The sequence below is a fragment of the Populus nigra genome, chromosome 14, assembly GCF_951802175.1.
Source record: "Populus nigra chromosome 14, ddPopNigr1.1, whole genome shotgun sequence".
Classification (NCBI taxonomy): Eukaryota; Viridiplantae; Streptophyta; class Magnoliopsida; order Malpighiales; family Salicaceae; genus Populus; species Populus nigra.
In genome coordinates this window covers 11,788,975-11,810,816 of record NC_084865.1, presented here as the reverse complement: position 1 = coordinate 11,810,816, position 21,842 = coordinate 11,788,975, and the positions used below count along the sequence as shown (strand labels likewise).

The 21,842-nt window shown below is 34.6% G+C and overlaps 1 protein-coding gene across 1 annotated transcript; it reads left to right on the top strand.

Annotated features, from left to right (window-relative positions):
• The first annotated feature begins 5,290 nt into the window (after positions 1-5,290).
• LOC133673191 (uncharacterized) lies at positions 5,291-21,678 on the top strand. The gene is made up of 24 exons (XM_062093894.1): positions 5,291-5,578; positions 5,661-5,770; positions 5,850-6,015; positions 6,103-6,203; positions 7,024-7,096; positions 7,200-7,335; positions 8,369-8,529; positions 9,095-9,219; positions 9,301-9,400; positions 12,767-12,863; positions 13,185-13,236; positions 13,781-13,882; positions 13,957-14,103; positions 14,242-14,404; positions 14,514-14,744; positions 14,829-14,983; positions 15,956-16,084; positions 16,191-16,308; positions 16,449-16,644; positions 16,838-16,949; positions 17,032-17,186; positions 18,526-19,945; positions 20,247-20,441; positions 20,837-21,678. The coding sequence occupies exons 1-24, from the start codon at positions 5,443-5,445 to the stop codon at positions 21,305-21,307; spliced, it is 4,851 nt and encodes a 1,616-aa protein (XP_061949878.1). The 5' UTR covers positions 5,291-5,442; the 3' UTR covers positions 21,308-21,678.
• Positions 21,679-21,842: the final 164 nt, after the last annotated feature.

Here is a 21,842-nt window from a genome sequence, read left to right as displayed (position 1 = left end):
AAATTGATCAAATTGATAGTAGAGGTATATCACGAGTCATAAATCCAATTTCAAGGAGATAAAATTACCATAATTAAACCTATGTATTTGTGTTTGGAAGAAGAAGAAGAAGAAGAGCAACAAATAGACTTCCCTATATCAATTGTTTTTAGCAAAACTTTCTAGGTTAAATGTTGCTAAAATGTTATCAAGCATTAACTAAAATTAGGGTAATTGCTACAAAATATAGTAGCATTTATACATATGATAGTAATTTCTTGTTTGCAGATGGACAAGGATGGTGGCATGCGGTCATTGTCACTACATTCTACCTTATTTAAACCAATATTTTTTCTTCGAGCTTGTTTGGGAACGCGGCTGCGGCTGCGTTCCCAAAAAATTTAAATTTTTTTAGTTTTGCTAAAATTTAATATGGTTTGTACGTTTTGGATCGTTTTGATGTGCTGATGTCAAAAATAATTTTTAAAAAAATAAAAAAACATCGTTGGCATGCATTTTAGCATGAAAAATTATTTAAAAAGCACCCGTAATTGCACTGCCAAACACGCTAGAAGACAAACAAGGCTTTAAATCCTGTCATCCCAGCTGCAATGGCATGGTCCCTGTAAATTAACTCAGTGGCTGAATTTGGATTGGAGGCAAGTGAACGTCACTGTACATAGCCTTAAATGAGCAATGGCAACAATCCTCTCATCAATCACATGGATACGTACCAGCATCGATGACGGGTGGTAATCTTTTTAATTTTGTTTTTTTTTTAATTATTAATTTAAATCTAGTTATTAAAAATTTATATAATCATTAATTTTAAAATTTATAAAATTAATAAAAGTATGCACAAACTGACCAAATACCCATATTAATCTTAAGAAAAAAAAACAATGGCTGGCGGTGAAGGCTATGATTGGCACATAACTAGCCCATAGAATAATTCATTTTCAATATCTTAATTTAGGCCTTAGGCTTTAGAGGGTCGGTGAGTCGGGACCAAATTGTTGGGAGTCTTTGTTAAGGATGACAGAAATTATTCGATTCAAATTTTAAGAACTGACAGCTGAACCAATTAATATTTCTGGGATCATAAAATTTTATTAATTAATTGAGATATTATTTAAACTTCAACTTTAAATTGGAATTAAATATGATTTAATTAAGGTTATTAATTTATAAAATTATATAATATATAAGAGAAAGTTTATAGCTAGGGCGGGGGGCTTATAGATACTATAATAATCAGTTACTTAGGCATTTGATATTTTTAGGTCTCGGGCCTTTCTTTTCTGATTCACGAGCAGCCAAGGCATTGCATTATATCTCAATTTTTTTTTTCACCAGGAAATTATCTCTCCACTGCAAAAGTACATACGATGATCGAGAAAATTCGGATGTCAAATATGTTCTCAACTCCATTCATAGTAACTTTTATATATATAAAACAAATAAAAACTTGGATGCGTAATTGGATAATATATGCTAAAGATGCTTCAATTAATTATAACACATTTATTTATTTAGAAGGAGTTTATGGAAACATATGATAAGTTATTAGACCCGGCTCGATACATGATCTAGTTTATCAGTTTGATGAGTTAATATGAGTTGATTCAATTAATTAAAATGACTTTATTTTATTTTAAAAAAAAATAGATGACATCATTTTAAATATTTTTTTTAAGTCAGACAATGTTTTGAATAGGTTGGCCGACCATTCGAATTTGACCACGTCAACTTGCACATTATTTTTTTTGAAACCCAACCCCAATTAAGTCCTGAGTTGGGCCGACTTGACCTGTTGGACTTGTCTTAATAATAAAGTTTGTGTGGATATTTATTTGTGTATGTGTTTTTCTTTCTCTTTTCCCCTTCAATTGTGCTTGGGCTACTAATAAGCTTTCGTTTGGTTTTGTAGTATGGTCTGCATTTTGCCCAATCATAAATTAAAAGTGTTTAATTACTTAACACACGTGACAATTTTTCATAAATCTTATTGAAAACTTTATCTTAAAAATTTAGATAAGAATATTTTTAGTTTATCTTTCTGAAAAAAAACTTAAAATTGTAACCACATAAGCTACATAGTATCAAACACACTAGTCTATTGGCCCGCAATCCGCTGCGAGTCAGACTAATTTTTTAAAATGCAAGAAAAAAATATATTAAGAGTGTGGAGAATTTTTTGACTATGTTATTAAACTTGGCTTAATCGGTTAATTTTGAAATTTCATAACCTATCTGTCTAACTTGAGTTTTTAACTAAATCGTGTGGGAGCTAACCCGAATTAAATTGATTGATTTCATAGATCAAAATGCAATCTTGACGAGTGGTAAAAATATAGCTTAACTTTTAACAAAACTTAAAGATGATATTTTTTTCACAAAAAGTATTGAGACAATGACAGATTAAATCGATCTCAGTTCTCAAGCAAATAGTTTCATGAACTTCATTGGGTTTAATAATTTATTTTTTATAAAATATATTTTTTAATTATATGATAAAAATATATTGTCATAAAATTGAGAACCAACTTAAAAATAAAAACTTATTTGAGACAGTAATAACCCTCTAGAAAACAAACAAAAATAAATTATGCAGTTTATTTCCTAAACAATCTAATATTGAAGGATAAAACAAAGAAAAAGAAATTAAAAACAATTAAAAGATCAAAAACAAAAAAAGTATATCCAGCTAGTGGGTGAACTCGTCAAACTTATTAATTGAGTAACCCAGATTAGCACGCTAAATATGTAAATCGGATTTATGAACTCTAGTGGGATTATAATTTGTTTTTTTTCAAAATTATTTTTTATTTAGCTATATGATAATAAAAATAGACGATCACAAAATCAAACATTAACTTAATACTGAGATATCAAAAAAATAAATAAACTTGCTTGATCTGCGAATCATGTTAACCAACCAAACCCGTGAACATATTCGTGGACTTTATAAAGTTTAATGGATGACTTTTCTCTAAAACTATTTTTTTTACAATATAAAAAAAATAGACGAAAAAAATCAAGTTCAATTAAAAAAAACTCCAATAAACCCATTTTGGTTTCATAATTGTTTTCTTAAACAAAAACAAAATTGGAAACACTAGGAGATAAAAATAGATTAAGATATTTAATATAATAATATGGGTCATTTACTTGGTTATGTTTAATTAAGTTTTTTTATTAATATCAATTTGGAATAGAAATCAACACACACATAATATTTATTGAATAAAATAAAAAGAAAAGACATATTATGCATGGCTACAAATATTAAAAATATTATAAGAAATAAATATTTTTTATTTCTAAAAATAAATTCAATATAAAAAAATATGAATCATACTAATCTTTTTAAAAATTAAGCATATCCTATATAATTAAAAAATAATTACTATTTAAAAAAGGATTAAGAAGAAAAAAACCTAGAAAAGTAAAATACAAACTTAAAAATTATTTAAAAAAATATAAAAAGCTTCAAATTAAAAAAAAATCAAAACTATATATAAAAAAAGAATGAGGCCAAGCCAATCGCCTGACCCATGAATAAAGAGCCAATGCATGGACCTTAATATTTTTTTGTAAGATAATGGAGTGGATAACATATTGTCCACAGTAATTCAATTTTTTTAAAAACAGGCGACGTGTCTTTTGAAATCCTCAGATTCCGGCTATAATAATGGTAAAAATTGGGCTAGATGGTTTTTTTTATTCTAAAAACCTATTTCCACCCAAACACACATTGAAAACATCATAATAACTTTGTTAAACAAACCCTTAACCTCCTAAAGTGCAAAAAACCCCTTCAAAACCCAAAATCAACCCGAAACCCGATTTCTTCCTTAACTCAGATATGTTTTTTAGATATTTTCAAGGTAAAAAAAACACATAATTCAATCTCTCTTAATCATATGAAACTATTTGGAATAAAAACCTATTATTTTGATGGCTAAAATCATATAAATTACTTTTCTCTTTCTCTAGATTAAAATCTGATGATTCTCTCTCTCTATTCTCACTCAATAAGGATTGAGAAATAATAAAAATGAAGTTTAGTATTAAAATTAATTTTCTAGAATTAGAGGGACCGATTACATGATAGTTAAAAAAGATTGAGGATTGAAAATTAAAGAATATCATCTATTTTATCTTTTTTTTCTTTCACTTCAGTCTTTTAATTCAATTTTTTTTTAATAAGTTCCCATACATGTAGCGACAACAGCATTCATTAATTGGAAAAGTTGAAACTTTGTAAGATTTTAAAGATGGAAAATCTTCTTCTATCCTCTTGTAAACAGAGTTCATTGATTATTATTATTTTTTAATTGTGTGCCAGATATAGTTCAATTGTAATCGACCTAGTTGCATTGGTAGTTACCTTTATATCAATTCAGTATAGAGATCATCAGTTTGAATTTCATAAATTTCAGGATTACTAGAAATTTATATAATGATTAATTTTAGAGTCTGTGAAATTAATTAAAGTACACGTAAACTATGTTAAACACCCATAATAAAAAAAAAATTGCCTCGTAATTCATTCTCTCTGGAGACATAAGCAGATTTAATATTTTTAGTAGCTTTTTTCAGTAAAATAAAACTCAAATCTCAAGTACCTTTCATTATTTTTAATTATAATTATATATATTGATGGAGGATTGCATCATACTGTATACTCAAGTCCCCACTTGACCCAAAAAAAGAAAATAAAATCTAGAAGGCATGCAAATATATTAAAATTGTGTTTGGAAATACAGTTGAAATTGTATTTTTTAAAAATTTAATTTTTATTTTTTAAAATTAATATTTTTATATTTTCAGATTATTTTGATTTGCTAAAATCAAAAATAATTTTTTTTAAATAAAAAAGTATTATTTTGATTTATTATTGAGTAGAAAACAGTTTGAACTGAAATCACTATCACGTTCTCAAAAATCCTCTAAATGCCTACTTAACGTTATAGTTGTTTGTTTTGCCATTAATTTTTTTGTTTTAAATTATTTTTTTTATGTTTTTTAATCGTTTTAATGTCAAAATAATTTTTTTAAAATAAAAAAATTTATTTTAGTATATTTTAAATAAAATACACTTTAAAATACTTCCTATACCACACTATTACACCAAAACCATTTCTACGTTTTCACAGGAAGGATATTTGCATAAAAGGGATATCACATACCAGTAATCTTAGAGGGCTAGACTAGAGCCCACGATAGCCCAAAAAGAAGCTCATGAAAACTTTTTATAAGCCCAAACTAAAGTCTATAGCCGGCCTATTATTATGGTCTTCTTCTTTCAAGTTTCAACTGCTCTCTCTCCTCTCTCACCATTTACAAAGTTGTAATTCAATATTCAGATCTAAGCAGATATAAAATTTTGAAGTCTAATGATGCTGATACTATTATAATTATACAAACAGTGAAGAGAAACACCAGAAAGCTAAGAGAATGGAGTGGACAACTGTGCAGCATCTGGATCTACGACATGTCGCTCGTGGTTTTCACAAACCTTTACAACCTCATGCTGCTGCTTTTCACCCTACTCAAACTCTCATTGCCGCCGCGATCGGAACTTCCATCATCGGTAATTTGTTAGGTTTTTTTTTCATGCTTTTTAATAATAATAATAATAATAATAATAATTTAGTGTTTTTCTTTTTCATTAGAATTTGATGCAGTAACAGGAAGCAAATTATCTTCCATTGACATTGGTGCATCCGTTCTTCGCATGGCTTACAGTCCTAATACTAGCCATGCTGTTATTGCTATGGTTGAGGTTGGTCCAAATCGCACGCATTTTCGCGTTTAGCATTTTGAGAGCATTTAGTGATGATTTGTGATTTGTTTAATCTTAGGATGGTACGATTCGGTCGTGTGATTTTGATACGGAGCAAAGTTGGGTTTTGCATTCGCCTGAAAAGAAAATGGAACCCTTATCTTTTGATACGGAAGTTCATATGGCTTTGACCCCATTGCAACCTGTTGTCTTTTTCGGCTTCCACCGCAGGATGAGCGTAACTGGTTGGTTCATGTTGTTCACTCTTTATTTCCTTATTGTTTGTTATAAGTTGCAGCAATTTTGTAATTGTGAAAATGTTTTGTGTTAAGTGGTTGGAACGGTTGATGGAGGAAGAGCACCCACAAAAATAAAGACTGATCTGAAGAAGCCTATTGTAAATCTTGCTTGCCATACGCGCCATCCTGTCCTGGTAATTTATTTATAGTTTATGCAATAAAATAAAATAAATCCCATTTTATCTGGTAATCCAATGAATCAGTGAAGAGGATCTATGAACATTCACATTATAAGCTTAGGGATCATCCATGGATTGATTCTCACATTCAACATTAGTTATTTGATGACCCCAAGAATAAAGTGATGGTGAAGAGCAGTATACTCTTTGTTTATCAAACATGAAAATAAGCATATATTTCTCAATCCTGCTGATGGTGCTAGCGAGGGAGAATAGTAAATATGATAGAAGTACACAGAGTCATGGTTTGAGCAGAAATAGTTGACCATATAAGAGCAACTGCTTTGCATAGTCCTTTTAGACATGGAGTAGAGACAAATGCTGATGGAGCTTAGAGACTTTGAGATGCCAGCTTGTGTTTGAATATGTAGCTATGTATATGTTTCTGTTGATCTGTTCTATTATATTGGCAGATGGTGAAGATAGCTGTACATGGACTTGCATAATATATAAGTTGTGGGGACAGTCTACATCTCAAATGTTTCCATTAGAAAAGGGGGAGGGCTGTATTACGAAGTTCACATTTGATTTTTATTAACAATCAGATCATTCACATTTGGATTGTAAAGAAATTAATGGATAAAATCTTCTCAATCAAATCTATATTATCAGATCAAATTGGATTCAGACATTGCCGAGGTCTGATCCAGTGCAAGTGCTGATTACTGCTTGTGTCTGCCTACTGAATGCTGTGTCTAAGCTTTAAGCTTGCTTACTTCATGTTCAGTAGAAGTTCTACCAACTGTTTGGTTTAATTTTGCATTATTTCTTCCAGTATGTTGCTTATGCAGATGGTTTGATTCGAGCTTACAATATTCACTCATATGCTGTTCATTACACTTTACAACGTAAGATTATTGATAATACCAGTATTTATTTTAGAGGATTCATTATTTAGCCTTCTTCAAACACATTACACTCACCTTTTCTTTCTTTGGTTCAACATTGCAGTTGATAATTCCATTAAGCTAATTGGTGCTGGTGCATTTGCTTTTCATCCAATGTTGGAATGGATTTTTGTTGGTGATAGACGTGGTACCCTTCTGGCATGGGATGTCTCAACAGAGAGACCTAGTATGATTGGAATGTTAGTTGTTCTGCAGTTATTCTGTTTTCTTGTTTGTTTAACAGGCTATACCAACATGTTTTGACATGCATTTCATTTTTCTTTCTATCCTAATTTTTGTTGTTTAGTTTTGCTAATAGAAATTTTTAATGGAGAGACTACTGATTCTCCCTTTACTAATATTTATAGAAATTACTGCTAAGAGAATTTTGGTATCTTCCAGTTGCTGGTTAGTTCATTGATTGGAAGTTAGTGACTTCACTCATTGGAAATTTCTTAGTATAGTTGTGGTGAATGCACAACACCTGGATCTATTTTGGACTAGCTAATAAAAATGCAATCCATTACCTTTCTTTTGTAAACTATAAATTGCAAGTATCAGTTTTTTTTTTTGTCTTGCAATGAAGGGTTAGGAAAGCTAGACCCTCGTTGTTCTTGTGATTTTAAAAGATAGGGCTTGAAAATATTACTATATAACTAGAAAAGTTAACATTTATCAAAGTGGAAAATCAAATGCCTGAACGCGGCACCTCTAAATGAACATATAGGTATCTAATAAGATCACTTCAGTGATGAATGGACCTTCCCAGACGATGGAGGTACACTTGCAGCTCTATTTAATCATGATGCTTTCAGCTTTCTTAAGTTTTATACCATAATTCCATCTTCCAAAAGGCAATAGCCTCATCATAGTTTGTCAATACAAGAAGCATGCATTTATTTGCAAGAAAAAACTAAAAGCCAAAAGTGCATATAATTTAAATTTATAGTCTCATATTGCATATGACCTTAGGCTATTAGTTGGTGCAAAGGAAGAAGTTTTGAATTGGAATTACTAGGGTGTGACGATGGGTTTGCGTTTCCAGAGTAGTTACTTGATGCAGAGTGCTAAATGGCCATATCTATTACTGATTCTCTTCCAAACCCTACTCTGCTTTGGCCATAATTGGAAATAAGCTAATGAATTGTTCAAGAAGCTTTTGATTCTTCCATTTTTCAGCTGATTGTTCTATTTGACTTCATTTCTAATGATCTGCTTTATGTGCAATTGCAGAACACAAGTGGGCTCCCAACCAATCACATCAATTGCTTGGCTTCCAGTGTTGCGGTTACTTGTTACTGTTTCCAAGGATGGGACTTTACAAACGTGGAAAACACGAGTGATACTGAATCCCAATAGACCTCCAATGCAAGCAAATTTTTTCGAGCCTGCTGGTTAGTCACTGTCTTTTCGAACAACCATTCTGCTTCAATATCAAAAGAATACACTGATATATCCATGTTGTTTTTTCTATATGGTTTCATAAACTTCTCTTAGTTGTACTTGAAAGTTATTTAATTCTTGCCGGTGGTAGAGGTAAAAGTTAAACATTAGACATATCTCATTCCCATCCCACCATCATACATTTGAGCTAACGCTGAAGGTCTGAATTTAGTTTTTGATGCTAGCGAGGAAGGTCACTTCTGCAGCATGTTTTGTTTCTTTGTTATTTGTCGCAATGTGATGGAGTTAGTGGAATGTTTTGCTTCTTTAAATATTCTGTACATTTTTTAAACAAGATAAATTGTTCTTGTGGGCTGGAAATGGATGTCATCTATAAAATTTTCAGGGGATGAGGCTTAAGTAATAGAAGAGTTGAAAGGTCATGAAAAGACACCTAAGATCTAGAGATTTCGGATGAATTTTGACTGATGTTTCAATATTTTTAATTTGTTCATTTTTCTTGTAATGTTAATTGTAGTCACAGACTGATTCTTCTTTATGAATGCTGCTGTACAGGAATTGAATCAATTGACATCCCGCGTATTTTATCTCAACAGGGTGGAGAAGCAATTTACCCTTTACCGAAAATTAAAGCCTTAGAAGTTCACCCCAAACTAAATTTAGCAGCTCTTTTATTTGCAGTTAAGCACAACCATCTTTGTTCGTCAAATTCAAATTCTTATATCAGAAGCTTAAAGTGGATTCGTTTTTCTTATTGACAGAATATGACTGGTGTCGACAATGTAAAAAGTAGGACTGCTTACACTAGGGATGGAAGGAAACAGCTTTTTGCTGTTCTGCAAAGTGCAAGGGGATCATCAGGTGAATGATTTATTCAATCTGGAATCCTGGATCTGTCTGGAAACTCTTCCATCTTTTTTTGTTTGAAAATTGGTTCTTTGAATTTATTTCAACTGATTTTCTTAGCACATTGGGATATTTATTTTTCAAAGTTGCAAAATGATCTTGCTTATACTCTTTATTCAATAGCCTATTCTGATTTTAATTTTTATGTGTTTTATGAAAGATGATACATAGGAGTACTGACATGTGGTGGACAGCAATGGATTTAGGTTTTGTTAATTGTTTATTGAAATGGGGTTGAGCATTTGTGATTTGACAGTAATTCAACAGCTATTAGGTGGGTTGAGTTCTAGGTGCCAGTTGCAGGGTTATCTAGCTGCAAACAATGTAGTTTTAATATATGAATTTCAGAGAATTTTTTTTTTATGGACAAGGATTGCGCTTCAATAAAATTTAGAGATGTAAAAGGATGGAAATTAGTGTGCAATGACCGGGAAAGCTGAAAAATGAAGAGGACAAGAGTTTATTATAGGTGGGAGGGAGATGTACTGAGTAAACAAACACATTTTTAATGGAATTTTGGAGGATTGTAAGATTATTGTAGAGATCAGCTGTTTCTTCAGTTATATGGTGGAATAGAATGATTTATCTTCATGATCATTTTCTAGTATGGGATAGTTTTTCTCTTTTACTGTGTGATGCTTTGGGGGCTTTGTGAGGTGTTTTGTGGGTTGATTTTCATTGGGATGAGATTCTATCTCAAGTTGTTGTTTCATTTCTTTTTGCAGGGTGTTATGTGTGTATAAAAGTCACTGATTATTAACATTTTGAAAGTTATAGTTAGAGTTGTGCCTCTTTTTAGATCCAAATCCTTGTAGGAAGGTTAAGCGAGAAGACTTTGGGGGCTTTGTGAGGTGTTTTGTGGGTTGATTTTCATTGGGATGAGGTTCCATCTCAAGTTGTTTCATTTCTTTTTGCAGGGTGTTATGTGTGTGTATAAAAGTCACTGATTATTAACATTTGGAAAGTTATAGTCAGAGTTGTGCCTCTTTTTAGATCCAAATCCTTGTAGGAAGGTTAAGTGAGAAGACTTTTTTCTCTGTTGAATTATTTAAAGAAAAATATAAAAGTTGAGTGACGTATACAAGGGGCTAATTTTTATTTGTTCTTCAGTGTCTTTAGCCTAGCAGTAAATCCTTTTCCCCTAACTCATCCATCCAACCCAGTCTCAAGTTCAAACGTGAGGTCTCCATCTATTAACAGGGGCAGGGGTCATTGGACTAAGCCTAATGATTTTGAGTCTAACTACAGTTACTATTTGAACTACAGTTGTCATTTGAACTGGACAGAATTTGATAAGTGACAGGAATGCACAATCAGAACCCTAGCACTGGAAAAGGTCACAATAATGCAAAATGGTAGAAACATTTTTGTACATCCATATAGATGATATTGCTTTATCTCTTTGATGTCCAAGTATTGGAGAATGTTGCTTTGTGGGACCTGGATGCTAATTTTTGTGTTTTATCATCTAATATCTATTGCTTGTGGCGTCTTCCTTAACAAATCAATGACCTGAACTTCACTGTTTCTTTCCACATCAAACAGCTGTTCTAATTTTTCTTTTCTCTTTTTACTTATTCCCAAATTATAATAATTTGTCCTGAAGCCTGTTGACATTCATGGAGCGGAAGCCTCCAGGACTATGAAAAAGCTTTTACCCACTTTGATTTGCTAGAAGTTGCTAATTTTGTCCTGACACAGAACATGCATTCCTGGTTTAATAGGAGCAGCCTAAGAGCTACAGCAGGCGCTCACCCCTTGATGCCTTGAATAACAAATATCTGTTGTCTTATTTTGGAGGCTTCCTGTTTGTTCCAAAATGACAATTTTTAAAATATTCTCCAAGTATTGGAGAATGTTGCTTTGTGGGACCTGGATGCTAATTTTTGTGTTTTATCATCTAATATCTATTGCTTGTGGCGTCTTCCTTAACAAATCAATGACCTGAACTTCACTGTTTCTTTCCACATCAAACAGCTGTTCTAATTTTTCTTTTCTCTTTTTACTTATTCCCAAATTATAATAATTTGTCCTGAAGCCTGTTGACATTCATGGAGCGGAAGCCTCCAAGACTATGAAAAAGCTTTTACCCACTTTGATTTGCTAGAAGTTGCTAATTTTGTCCTGACACAGAACATGCATTCCTGGTTTAATAGGAGCAGCCTAAGAGCTACAGCAGGCGCTCACCCCTTGATGCCTTGAATAACAAATATCTGTTGTCTTATTTTGGAGGCTTCCTGTTTGTTCCAAAATGACAATTTTTAAAATATTCTCCAAGTATTGGAGAATGTTGCTTTGTGGGACCTGGATGCTAATTTTTGTGTTTTATCATCTAATATCTATTGCTTGTGGCGTCTTCCTTAACAAATCAATGACCTGAACTTCACTGTTTCTTTCCACATCAAACAGCTGTTCTAATTTTTCTTTTCTCTTTTTACTTATTCCCAAATTATAATAATTTGTCCTGAAGCCTGTTGACATTCATGGAGCGGAAGCCTCCAGGACTATGAAAAAGCTTTTACCCACTTTGATTTGCTAGAAGTTGCTAATTTTGTCCTGACACAGAACATGCATTCCTGGTTTAATAGGAGCAGCCTAAGAGCTACAGCAGGCGCTCACCCCTTGATGCCTTGAATAACAAATATCTGTTGTCTTATTTTGGAGGCTTCCTGTTTGTTCCAAAATGACAATTTTTAAAATATTTTTAGGTCTCTTTGTGGGAACTTCTAATCTAACTTCATAGGGTTTCTGCAACTTAGACGACTGTTAAATCTTTGCTTGTAGTTCAGTGTTGTTTGTTGCTTCATTCTATTGTTTTAAGAATTAAGTTGCCTGCCTTTTAGTCCTAGTGCCACTTTAGCTTGTTCCATCCTTGAGCCCGCCAATAGTCATATGCATCTCTTGGAACAATAAATGGAATTTTGTTGTTTACAAGAACAGCAACAACATGGAATTGCTTGTATTGGCAGGGCAGTCATTATCATCCATGGTGGGAAACATGGTGCGAATGTACGGTTAAAATATTGATTTATATTTATGACAGGCACCACAGTTTCTTAACTATATATAGTGATTCCTAAATCTTGAAAGTAATAACCCTATCCAGAATCTTCCCTGGTTGTTGTTTAATGGGAACAACAACAGTGAATTAAATTTTATATCTTTCATTATGATAGTTATGTTCTTTTGCAATAACTTCTGTTTTTAAGAGTGGATGATTAATTTTTTGATACCATCTTGCCACCATCATATTATCATGGTGTGGATATAGTAGATTTGTGATTATTATCTTGATATGCTAATGGTAGAGGTGACTTGCAGCTTCTGTTTTGAAAGAAAAGCTCTCATCATTGGGCTCATCAGGAATTCTGGCAGACCATCAACTTCAAGCACAACTGCAAGAGCATCACCTCAAGGGGTAAGTGTGAACAATTACCTAGTTATTGGTTCTGACCAACAGAAGGGAGGCTGGTCATGTAGATTTCTAGAATAGTTGGCTCCACCCTTAGGTGGGTTAGTGAAAATGGTTTTAAAGGGGCCACATTGATGGTGATTGTTTGGAATTTTCAGAATTCATTTTGAGCTAGCATTTGTTCATCATGGCTTCCTTTTATTTCTGTGCTATGCTATCAATGCTTAGCATGCAATCTTCTCTACTATGTAAAATAATAATAAAAACGCTTATTATTCTTTTTATTTTGTTGTATGATTAATGACAAATTATTATCCTTCGTGGCAGCCAAAGTCAGCTGACAATTTCAGACATTGCAAGGAAGGCATTCCTTTACAGTGTATGTTGCTTCCCTACCACACTAATGCTATTATCCAGTCATTCTGTTTTTCCCTTCTTTTATAGATGTTAAATAATTGGACCATCGTTAGTTGTTCATTTAGAAAAGAAAGGTCACTGCTCCGAGAACCTGGCCTTTACATGACTTACATTCTACCTAATTATCTCCCTTCCTCTTTGCTGTGTTATGACTATCATTAAGTAAATGATTGAATTCATAATTTGTAGAAGGCATTATGTAATTATCATTGGGCCTAGCTGTGATGGGATGTTAAAAGTTTTAACTAAAATTGCATGACTGTGACTTGTGTTTTTATGTGTCAGATCTCCTTCAGTTCATATGTGAGTCCATAACCATTGTCCTATTGGTTTATAACACTTCCTTCAAGTGAATCAGAATTTATATGCTCGATATTACTTTTTTTATTCTATGCTATCCATCTGCATATCTTTATTGCATAGGCCAGAAATGTCTCTACAAATATCCTTTTTTGGGTCATAAACTGTATCTCCAATCTGCTCTAATGCTGACTCATGAATCACAGCATTTTATGGAAGGCCATGCCAAAAGTGCTCCCATATCTCGGCTGCCTCTCATCACTATTTTGGATACCAAACATCATCTGAGGGACATTCCTGTTTGCCAGGTAACTGAATTAATTATTTATTTTGATTTGCGTTTGCCTGATCTTGCATCTGACTATGTTGGCTTCATTGACAGCCTATTCATTTGGAGCTAAATTTCTTTAACAAAGAGAACAGAGTACTTCATTATCCTGTCAGGGCGTTTTATCTTGATGGCTTAAACCTCATGGCATATAATTTCTGCTCTGGTGTGGATAATATATACAAGAAACTCTACACATCGGTAATGTTAAAACTAAGTGCTATTATTTTTTGTTAGTGATATTGAGAGGCAATGTATTGCAACTTGAATTTCAATTATCAGATCCTTTTTGCAAGCTAATTTCATAATTTGAGCTGCTAAATCAAGTTTTTCTTTCAGATTCCTGGAAACGTTGAATACCAAGCGAAGCACATGGTGTACAGTATAAAACAACATTTATTTCTTGTTGTTTATGAATTCAGTGGCTCTGCAAATGAAGTAGTACTATATTGGGAAAATACTAATCCTCAGCCAGCCAACAACAAAGGATGCACAATCAAAGGTATGCATCTGTCAAATGTGTTTGTGGCTGATATTGCCCACTGTTTTTGTGCACGTGAAGGTATAACAATCCGCCAATGACTAACTTCACTGCATTTCGACTTTTCTAGGTCGAGATGCAGCATTTATTGGTCCAAGTGAAAGTCAATTTGCAATTCTTGATGAAGACAAGACTGGAGTGGCTCTGTATATTCTGCCAGGAGGAGCTTCAAAAGAAGCTGGTGAAAAAAACTTATTACTTGAAGAAAACCATTTTGCTGAAACAAATGGTGCCTCTCTTCGGGGTCCTATGCAGTTCCTGTTTGAAAGCGAAGTTGATCGTATCTTTACCACGCCACTAGGTGTTTGAGGAATGAGATCATTCTTATTTGATGTCATGTTCATTAATGGAATATGATATTTACAGAAATCACACTTTGTTGCAGAGTCAACTTTGATGTTTGCTTCTACCGGGAGCCATATTGGCTTTGCAAAGATGGTACAAGGATACCGGCTCTCAACTTCAGATGGTAATTATATATCAACAAAAACTGAAGGGAAAAAGTCAATCAAGTTGAAAGTGAATGAGATTGTCCTCCAGGTAAATAGGTTAATTTTCCAAGCAATACATATATTTGATGTTTAAAAACAAAATGGCAAAGGATAAAAACAGACCATGCTATAGAGTTGAGTCTTAATTGAGAAGCAATTCGTGTTCCTATACCCCAACAAGTAAACCTCTTTACCACTCCTTTTTATCATGATTACTGAACTGTGCCCCACATCGAGTGCTTTCTGAAGCAAAATGTCGAACAGTAGCGGTGCTTCTGTGAAAGCTGGATCGTAGCTGTTTACAGTTAAAAGATCCTTTGTCTACATTGCTAAAAACCTATAGAATTGTATTGTCCTAAAACACATTATTTTGACATGGTGGCCTGACTTAACTGTGTGCATATGGGCCAATGGTTGATACATGTTTCTGTAGTAGATTAGTTCAGGTTGCAGTCCATAACTATTAGTAGGTTTTATAATATGATATGCAGTTTTAATTCTAGTTACTGCCTATGGTTGGTTAAATACATGCTCGGTCATTTCAGTGGCTCAGGCATACTGCATTTGATTGAGTGCTTAGTTTGATGGAATAAGAGACAATATTTTACATACTGACTCGTGCTTTTTGAACTTTGTGTTGTATTTAATGATTGTAATGAATATTGTTGTAGTCTCTCATGCAGTTTCTCTTTTCTAAAGTATCAATTAAAGGGAAACCAAGAATAAAATACCATTATCGTTGTGAACAAACTGCCACCTTCAAGTTCTATCATGCATAAGCCAAAGTAATAAAGAGAGTATTGTGGTATCACCGTCATTGCTAATATATGTTGCGCCTGTCATTTGATAAATATGTATATATAGTTGCATCAAGAAAATAGACTTTTAACTCACTGTATAATTAAACCTGAGTCTAAATTTTCTAATCACTGACCATTGAGATGTAATATGTTATTTGGTTTGATGTTTTAAATTTTGAATTTATTTTCTGAAAACATGGCACTGTCAATTGCTGCTACAGGTGCATTGGCAAGAAACTCTTCGAGGCTATGTTGCAGGGATATTAACCACACACAGGGTGCTTATGGTTTCAGCGGATCTTGATATACTGGCAAGCAGTTCCGCAAAATTTGATAAAGGACTTCCTTCAATATCCTAACAGAAAATTTCTTGGATGAAACTTGTCCCTTTTAATGATGATTTCAATGATTTTATTGAATTATACGTGTTTCTTGGAACACTTAACTTATTTGCACTTTAGATCCCTTTTGTGGCTTGGACCTGCTCTTCTTTTTTCTACTGCTACTGCGATTAGTGTGCTTGGTTGGGATGGAATTGTGAGGACAATTCTTTCTGTTAGCTTGCCCTACGCAGGTACATATCTTATTATATTTTGAATGGTTAGTCTTTTTACTTCATAGTTTGGTGTTCTCAGAAGTTGTTTATGGCATTAATTACAACTCTAGCATGCACTATCATCTTCCTGGTGATTGATATTAACTCTCTCTGTGCAGTTTTGGTTGGTGCTCTGAACGATAGATTGCTGCTTGCTAACCCAACAGATGTTAATCCCAGACAAAAGAAAGGGGTTGAGATTAAGAGCTGTCTTGTTGGACTCCTTGAACCTCTTCTTATTGGATTTGCCACAATGCAACACACTTTTGAGCAGAAGCTTGACCTGTCAGAAATACTGTACCAAATAACATCAAGGTCTTCCTCTCTTTCGCACAAGCTATCTTTTGTGTCCACTGGAATTTCACTGCATTATGAAACAAAACCTTGTTCCCAACGCTACATTAATTAAGGACCTTTTGCACTTTCCATACACTTTTCTGCGATACCAGTTTGTTGCTGCACATGAATGCTAGGCTTCTGACTTCTCTAATGTGTTATCCGAGTGAAGGTTTGACAGCTTGCGTATTACACCAAGATCTCTTGATATTCTTGCTAGAGGTCCTCCTGTTTGTGGAGATCTTGCAGTTTCATTATCCCAAGCTGGTCCACAGTTCACTCAGGTGAGTGAAATCTGATGCAGTACTCCCCACTTTTCTGTTTTTCATCTGAATAGTTTCTGAAGATGTTGGGTGGCAAACACAGGTGTTGCGGGGTGTTTATGCTATCGAAGCTCTCCGTTTTTCTACTGCTTTAGATGTTTTGAAGGATGAGTTCTTGCGTTCTAGAGATTATCCAAAATGTCCTCCAACATCACACTTATTCCACCGATTTCGACAGTTGGGATATGCCTGCATCAAGTAAGCAAATGAAAAATATCTTTGCCTGTGCATGTTTATACACCTCTTGCATCCATCTTTTATCCGTACAATGATTGGTACTCACTGTGTGATTGTTATATATGTTTGTAAGGTGAAACTGTTTAGGTGTAATGTCATTTATCAAGTCATGTTTCGGTGGACAACCTACGAGAGGCTGTAGCTCATTTATAGACCTAATTGTGCCAATCACCACACTTTCTTGCGGTTGATTTTCTCTAAACTCCTGTAACATTCTTATCATTCATTCTTTCTCCCTTCTGCAACTTTCTGCAATTTCCTATCTCACTCCAATAACTTTTTTGGCATTCTCTGCATGTGTCAGCAAGATTTTTGGTTTCACCTTACTTTCTCCTCTTTTTCCTAAATTAATTTTACAAAATTCAAGTCTTAAGGTCATCTAGAGAAAATACATTCATGTGAGGATATTTAGAAATATATTAATTTTCAATTTTTGGATAGAGGTCAATACTCTTACATTTTATTTTTTGTTTGTTCTTTTATCATTTGAACCTTTTTTTGGTAAATCCATCTCAGTTCCTCTGGGTTATTATTTTCTTCTTGGTAACTTAAGCAACTTTTATATTGCCTGCATGCTAGTTTCTGTAACTTTAATATAACATTTCAAGGATCTCCTCCAAACTGTTTTATGGAACACTTTTAGCCACTCAATATGCCATCCTACAAAACATGGATGCTGGCATGCTTTTAATCTCTCCATTCATCTTAAAATAGTCTTTGATGACAGGTTTGAGTTTTGAGTCATCTATCAAGTACATTCACGTGAGGAATTGTATTTCTTGGTCATTGTTTTGAGCGAAGAACAATATTTTAAAGATTCCTTCACATTTTTCTAACTGTATTAGTCTTTCACTGCATCTCCCCACAACTTTCATGATAAAACAGCTGGTTTTTGTGTTCTTGTTTTCTTCCTCCTCATGAGCATAACAGAGAATTGGAATAATTAGTGTTGCATGCGATGTAGAATGAATATAAACTTAAATTGCTGGAAAAATTCTGTAGCCAATATTATTCTCTCTTCTGAACATTTCATGGTATTCTTTTTCCAGATTGAAATAGGGGTTACCTAAAACATTAGATCTATGAGTATTGTTGCTTTGTCTTTGTTTGTGGAATACAAGTTTAGTTTTTAGAAATAGATGGTTTTATGTTCCATCTTACAACTAAGATTCTCATTTTCTTGAAGTGCAGATTTGTTGTGATTTAAGATGCAATGATGGTTACCTGTTGTGGTTGTATAGTTCTTGTTAAATAGCCCACATTTTTTTTTCTTAAACTACTGATAAATATCAAATTGCAGGTATGGCCAGTTCGATAGTGCAAAAGAAACGTTTGAAGTCATTGCAGATTATGAAGGCATGCTTGATTTGTTTATATGCCACCTTAACCCCAGTGCCATGCGGCGCCTTGCTCAGAAACTGGAAGAAGAAGGTTTGGATTCACAATTGAGACGGTACTGTGAGAGGATATTAAGAGTTCGCTCTACTGGGTGGACACAAGGCATTTTTGCCAACTTTGCTGCTGAGAGCATGGTTCCCAAAGGTCCTGAATGGGGTGGTGGGAACTGGGAAATTAAAACTCCTACTAATTTGAAGAGTATACCTCAGTGGGAGCTGGCTGGAGAAGTGATGCCATACATGAAGACTGATGATGGTACCATCCCGGCCATCATTACAGATCATATTGGTGTTTACCTGGGTTCAATTAAAGGAAGAGGGAATATTGTTGAAGTAAGGGAAGACAGTTTGGTCAAAGCATTTATCCCTGCTGGTGACAATAAGCCAAATGGGCTTCCAAATGCTTTAGCCAAATCCATATCCAATAAGTCAAATGGGCTGCCTGATGGTCACATGAAGCTTGATTCTTTGTTGGGTCTGGAAACTCTCACCAAGCAAAACGCAGGTACATCTGCAGCTGATGAACAGGCAAAAGCAGAAGAGGAATTCAAGAAAACTATGTATGGAACTGCTAATGATGGTAGCAGCAGTGACGAGGAAGGAGTGTCAAAAACAAAGAAGCTGCAAATTAGAATTCGGGATAAGCCAGTTTCATCTACTACAGTGGATGTCAATAAGATCAAAGAAGCCACAAGACAGTTTAAACTTGGTGATGGTTTAGGCCCGCCCATGAGGACAAAGTCATTAACTGGTTCCCAGGACCTTGGTCAAATTTTATCCCAACCTCCTGCAACCACTGCCCCAGTTTCTGCCTCTGCTGATATGTTTGTTACTGATTCATTAATGCAACCTGCGCCAGTATCACAACCAGGTCCTATGGTTATGGGTGGAGGAGTTACAGCTGGACCCATCCCAGAGGACTTCTTCCAGAACACAATACCTTCCCTACAAGTTGCAGCATCTCTGCCACCTCCAGGAACTTACCTTGCAAAATTGGATCAAGTTTCTCAAGGGGTTGGAAGCAACAATGCAGGTGGTATTCCCAACCCAGTTGCTGCTTCTGTGAGTGATATTGGTCTTCCTGATGGTGGTATTCCACCACAAGCAACTCAACTAGCTGCCCCACTTGCGTCCATTGGACTTGCTGATGGTGGTGTCCCACCTCAAGCTTCCATTCAGGCTGGTATTCCACCTCAGCCACAAGTTCAAGCGCCTCAGGTTCCCCTTTCCACACAACCTCTTGATCTTAGTGTTCTTGGAGTTACAGATTCAGGAAAAACTCCTGCCCCTGCATCTCTGCCATCATCTGTGAGACCTGGACAGGTGAATCTGCCTTTTTATGGCTTTAGTTCCCTATATTTGATTTTTTTTTCTTTTTCTGCCAGGGTATGCTATTGCTTCTCTTAGAATATTAGAGTAACCAAGTATTTCATCCAACTATGGGTGGGGTATATAAGAGAGTGGTGGCACTTAAGAGGTTATTGATTTGCAGGCATTTGATTGTACTCCCCCATGCTGTATAACTTACTGCTATGTGTATTGGCTATGCTTAGTTGACATGTTTGTAGTCTAGCTTGCCTTATCCTGCTCTCTTTCTTTACCCTTGTGGCTTGGCTCATTATAGGTTCCCCGAGGAGCAGCTGCACCAGTATGTTTCAAGACTGGACTTGCACACCTTGAACAGAATCAACTTCCTGATGCCTTGTCATGTTTTGATGAAGCTTTCCTGGCACTAGCTAAGGATAACTCTCGTGGTGCTGATATTAAAGCTCAAGCAACCATCTGTGCTCAGTACAAGATAGCAGTTACTCTTCTCAAGGTACTTAGATATCATTTAAATCTTGGACCCAAAAAACTAAGTTTGTTAGTAAAAAATATGAATTGTTAAAGGCCTTGACTGGCCTAACCAGCTGACAAGTTCAAGCTTAAGTAATGCTAGATGGGTTTAAATTGAAACAAATGAACAGGAATATAATCATGGCATTTCCTTGAGCCTGTTAAAATAAGATCTGTGATTGCTGTACATTTATTAATGATCATTAAAAGAAATTGAACTTCAGTTCTACTTAACACTATTTTTTTCTCTCATGGATACCTTTGTCAAGTTATGCTCCAGCAATGCATGTATAGAATTATTTTCCATCAATTAGTATTCGCATTCAAGGTCCCTTTCCTATTGCCAGCAAAAATAATGCTTTAGTATCATCTGGGCAGGAAATAGCACGGCTGCAGAAAGTGCAAGGGCCAAGTGCACTCAGTGCAAAAGATGAGATGGCAAGATTGTCACGGCATCTGGGTTCTTTGCCTCTTTTGGCAAAGCACCGAATAAATTGCATCCGAACTGCCATTAAGCGAAACATGGAAGTGCAGAACTTTGCTTATGGCAAGCAGATGCTTGAGCTCCTCATTTCCAAAGCTCCACCAAGTAAGCAAGATGAGTTGAGAAGCCTGATTGACATGTGTGTTCAGAGGGGTTCATCCAACAAGTCTATTGATCCTTTGGAAGATCCTTCCCATTTCTGTGCTGCCACACTCAGCCGTCTTTCAACAATCGGATATGATGTTTGCGATCTCTGTGGAGCCAAATTTTCAGCTCTCTCTGCACCTGGATGCATCATCTGTGGAATGGGAAGTATTAAGAGATCAGATGCCCTCGCAGGGCCTGTTCCTTCACCATTTGGCTGATGTTTAAATGAGGAGATTTTGGCTCAGGAAATCCAGCCCTAAAAATTATCGGGTCCTTCACCAACAAAGTTGTAATGGAAATGTTCTTCGAAGAACCTCCGCACTACATCCTCGGGAGGGAACTAGCAGCGCAAGTGACCGCATGTAAGTGTGATTGATCTGTTTGTATTTGAGTTTAAATTCTTCTTTTACGTGTTCAATTTTTTGTACAATCATCATCCCGTTTTTTTACTGTGATGTTATAGCCAGTTTGTGTCATGGAACATATTCTATGTAAGTAGTTTTGTAGAATATGATATAGTTCCATGTGGTTTGTAATATATAGGTATTGAGCATAAGATTGAAAATGTTGATGAGTTTCTTCGCTGAAATGTGAGTCTTTTACGGGTCACTAAAGGTGCATCATCTCAGAGACTATGGCAACCAATAACTAAAATGTTCTTCCTGCCTCAGCTTCTTCGGTGCCATTTGTAATAACGGCGTTTCTTAAAAAGTTTATTTTTTTTAATTTAAAATTATTCTTTTTAATGTTTCT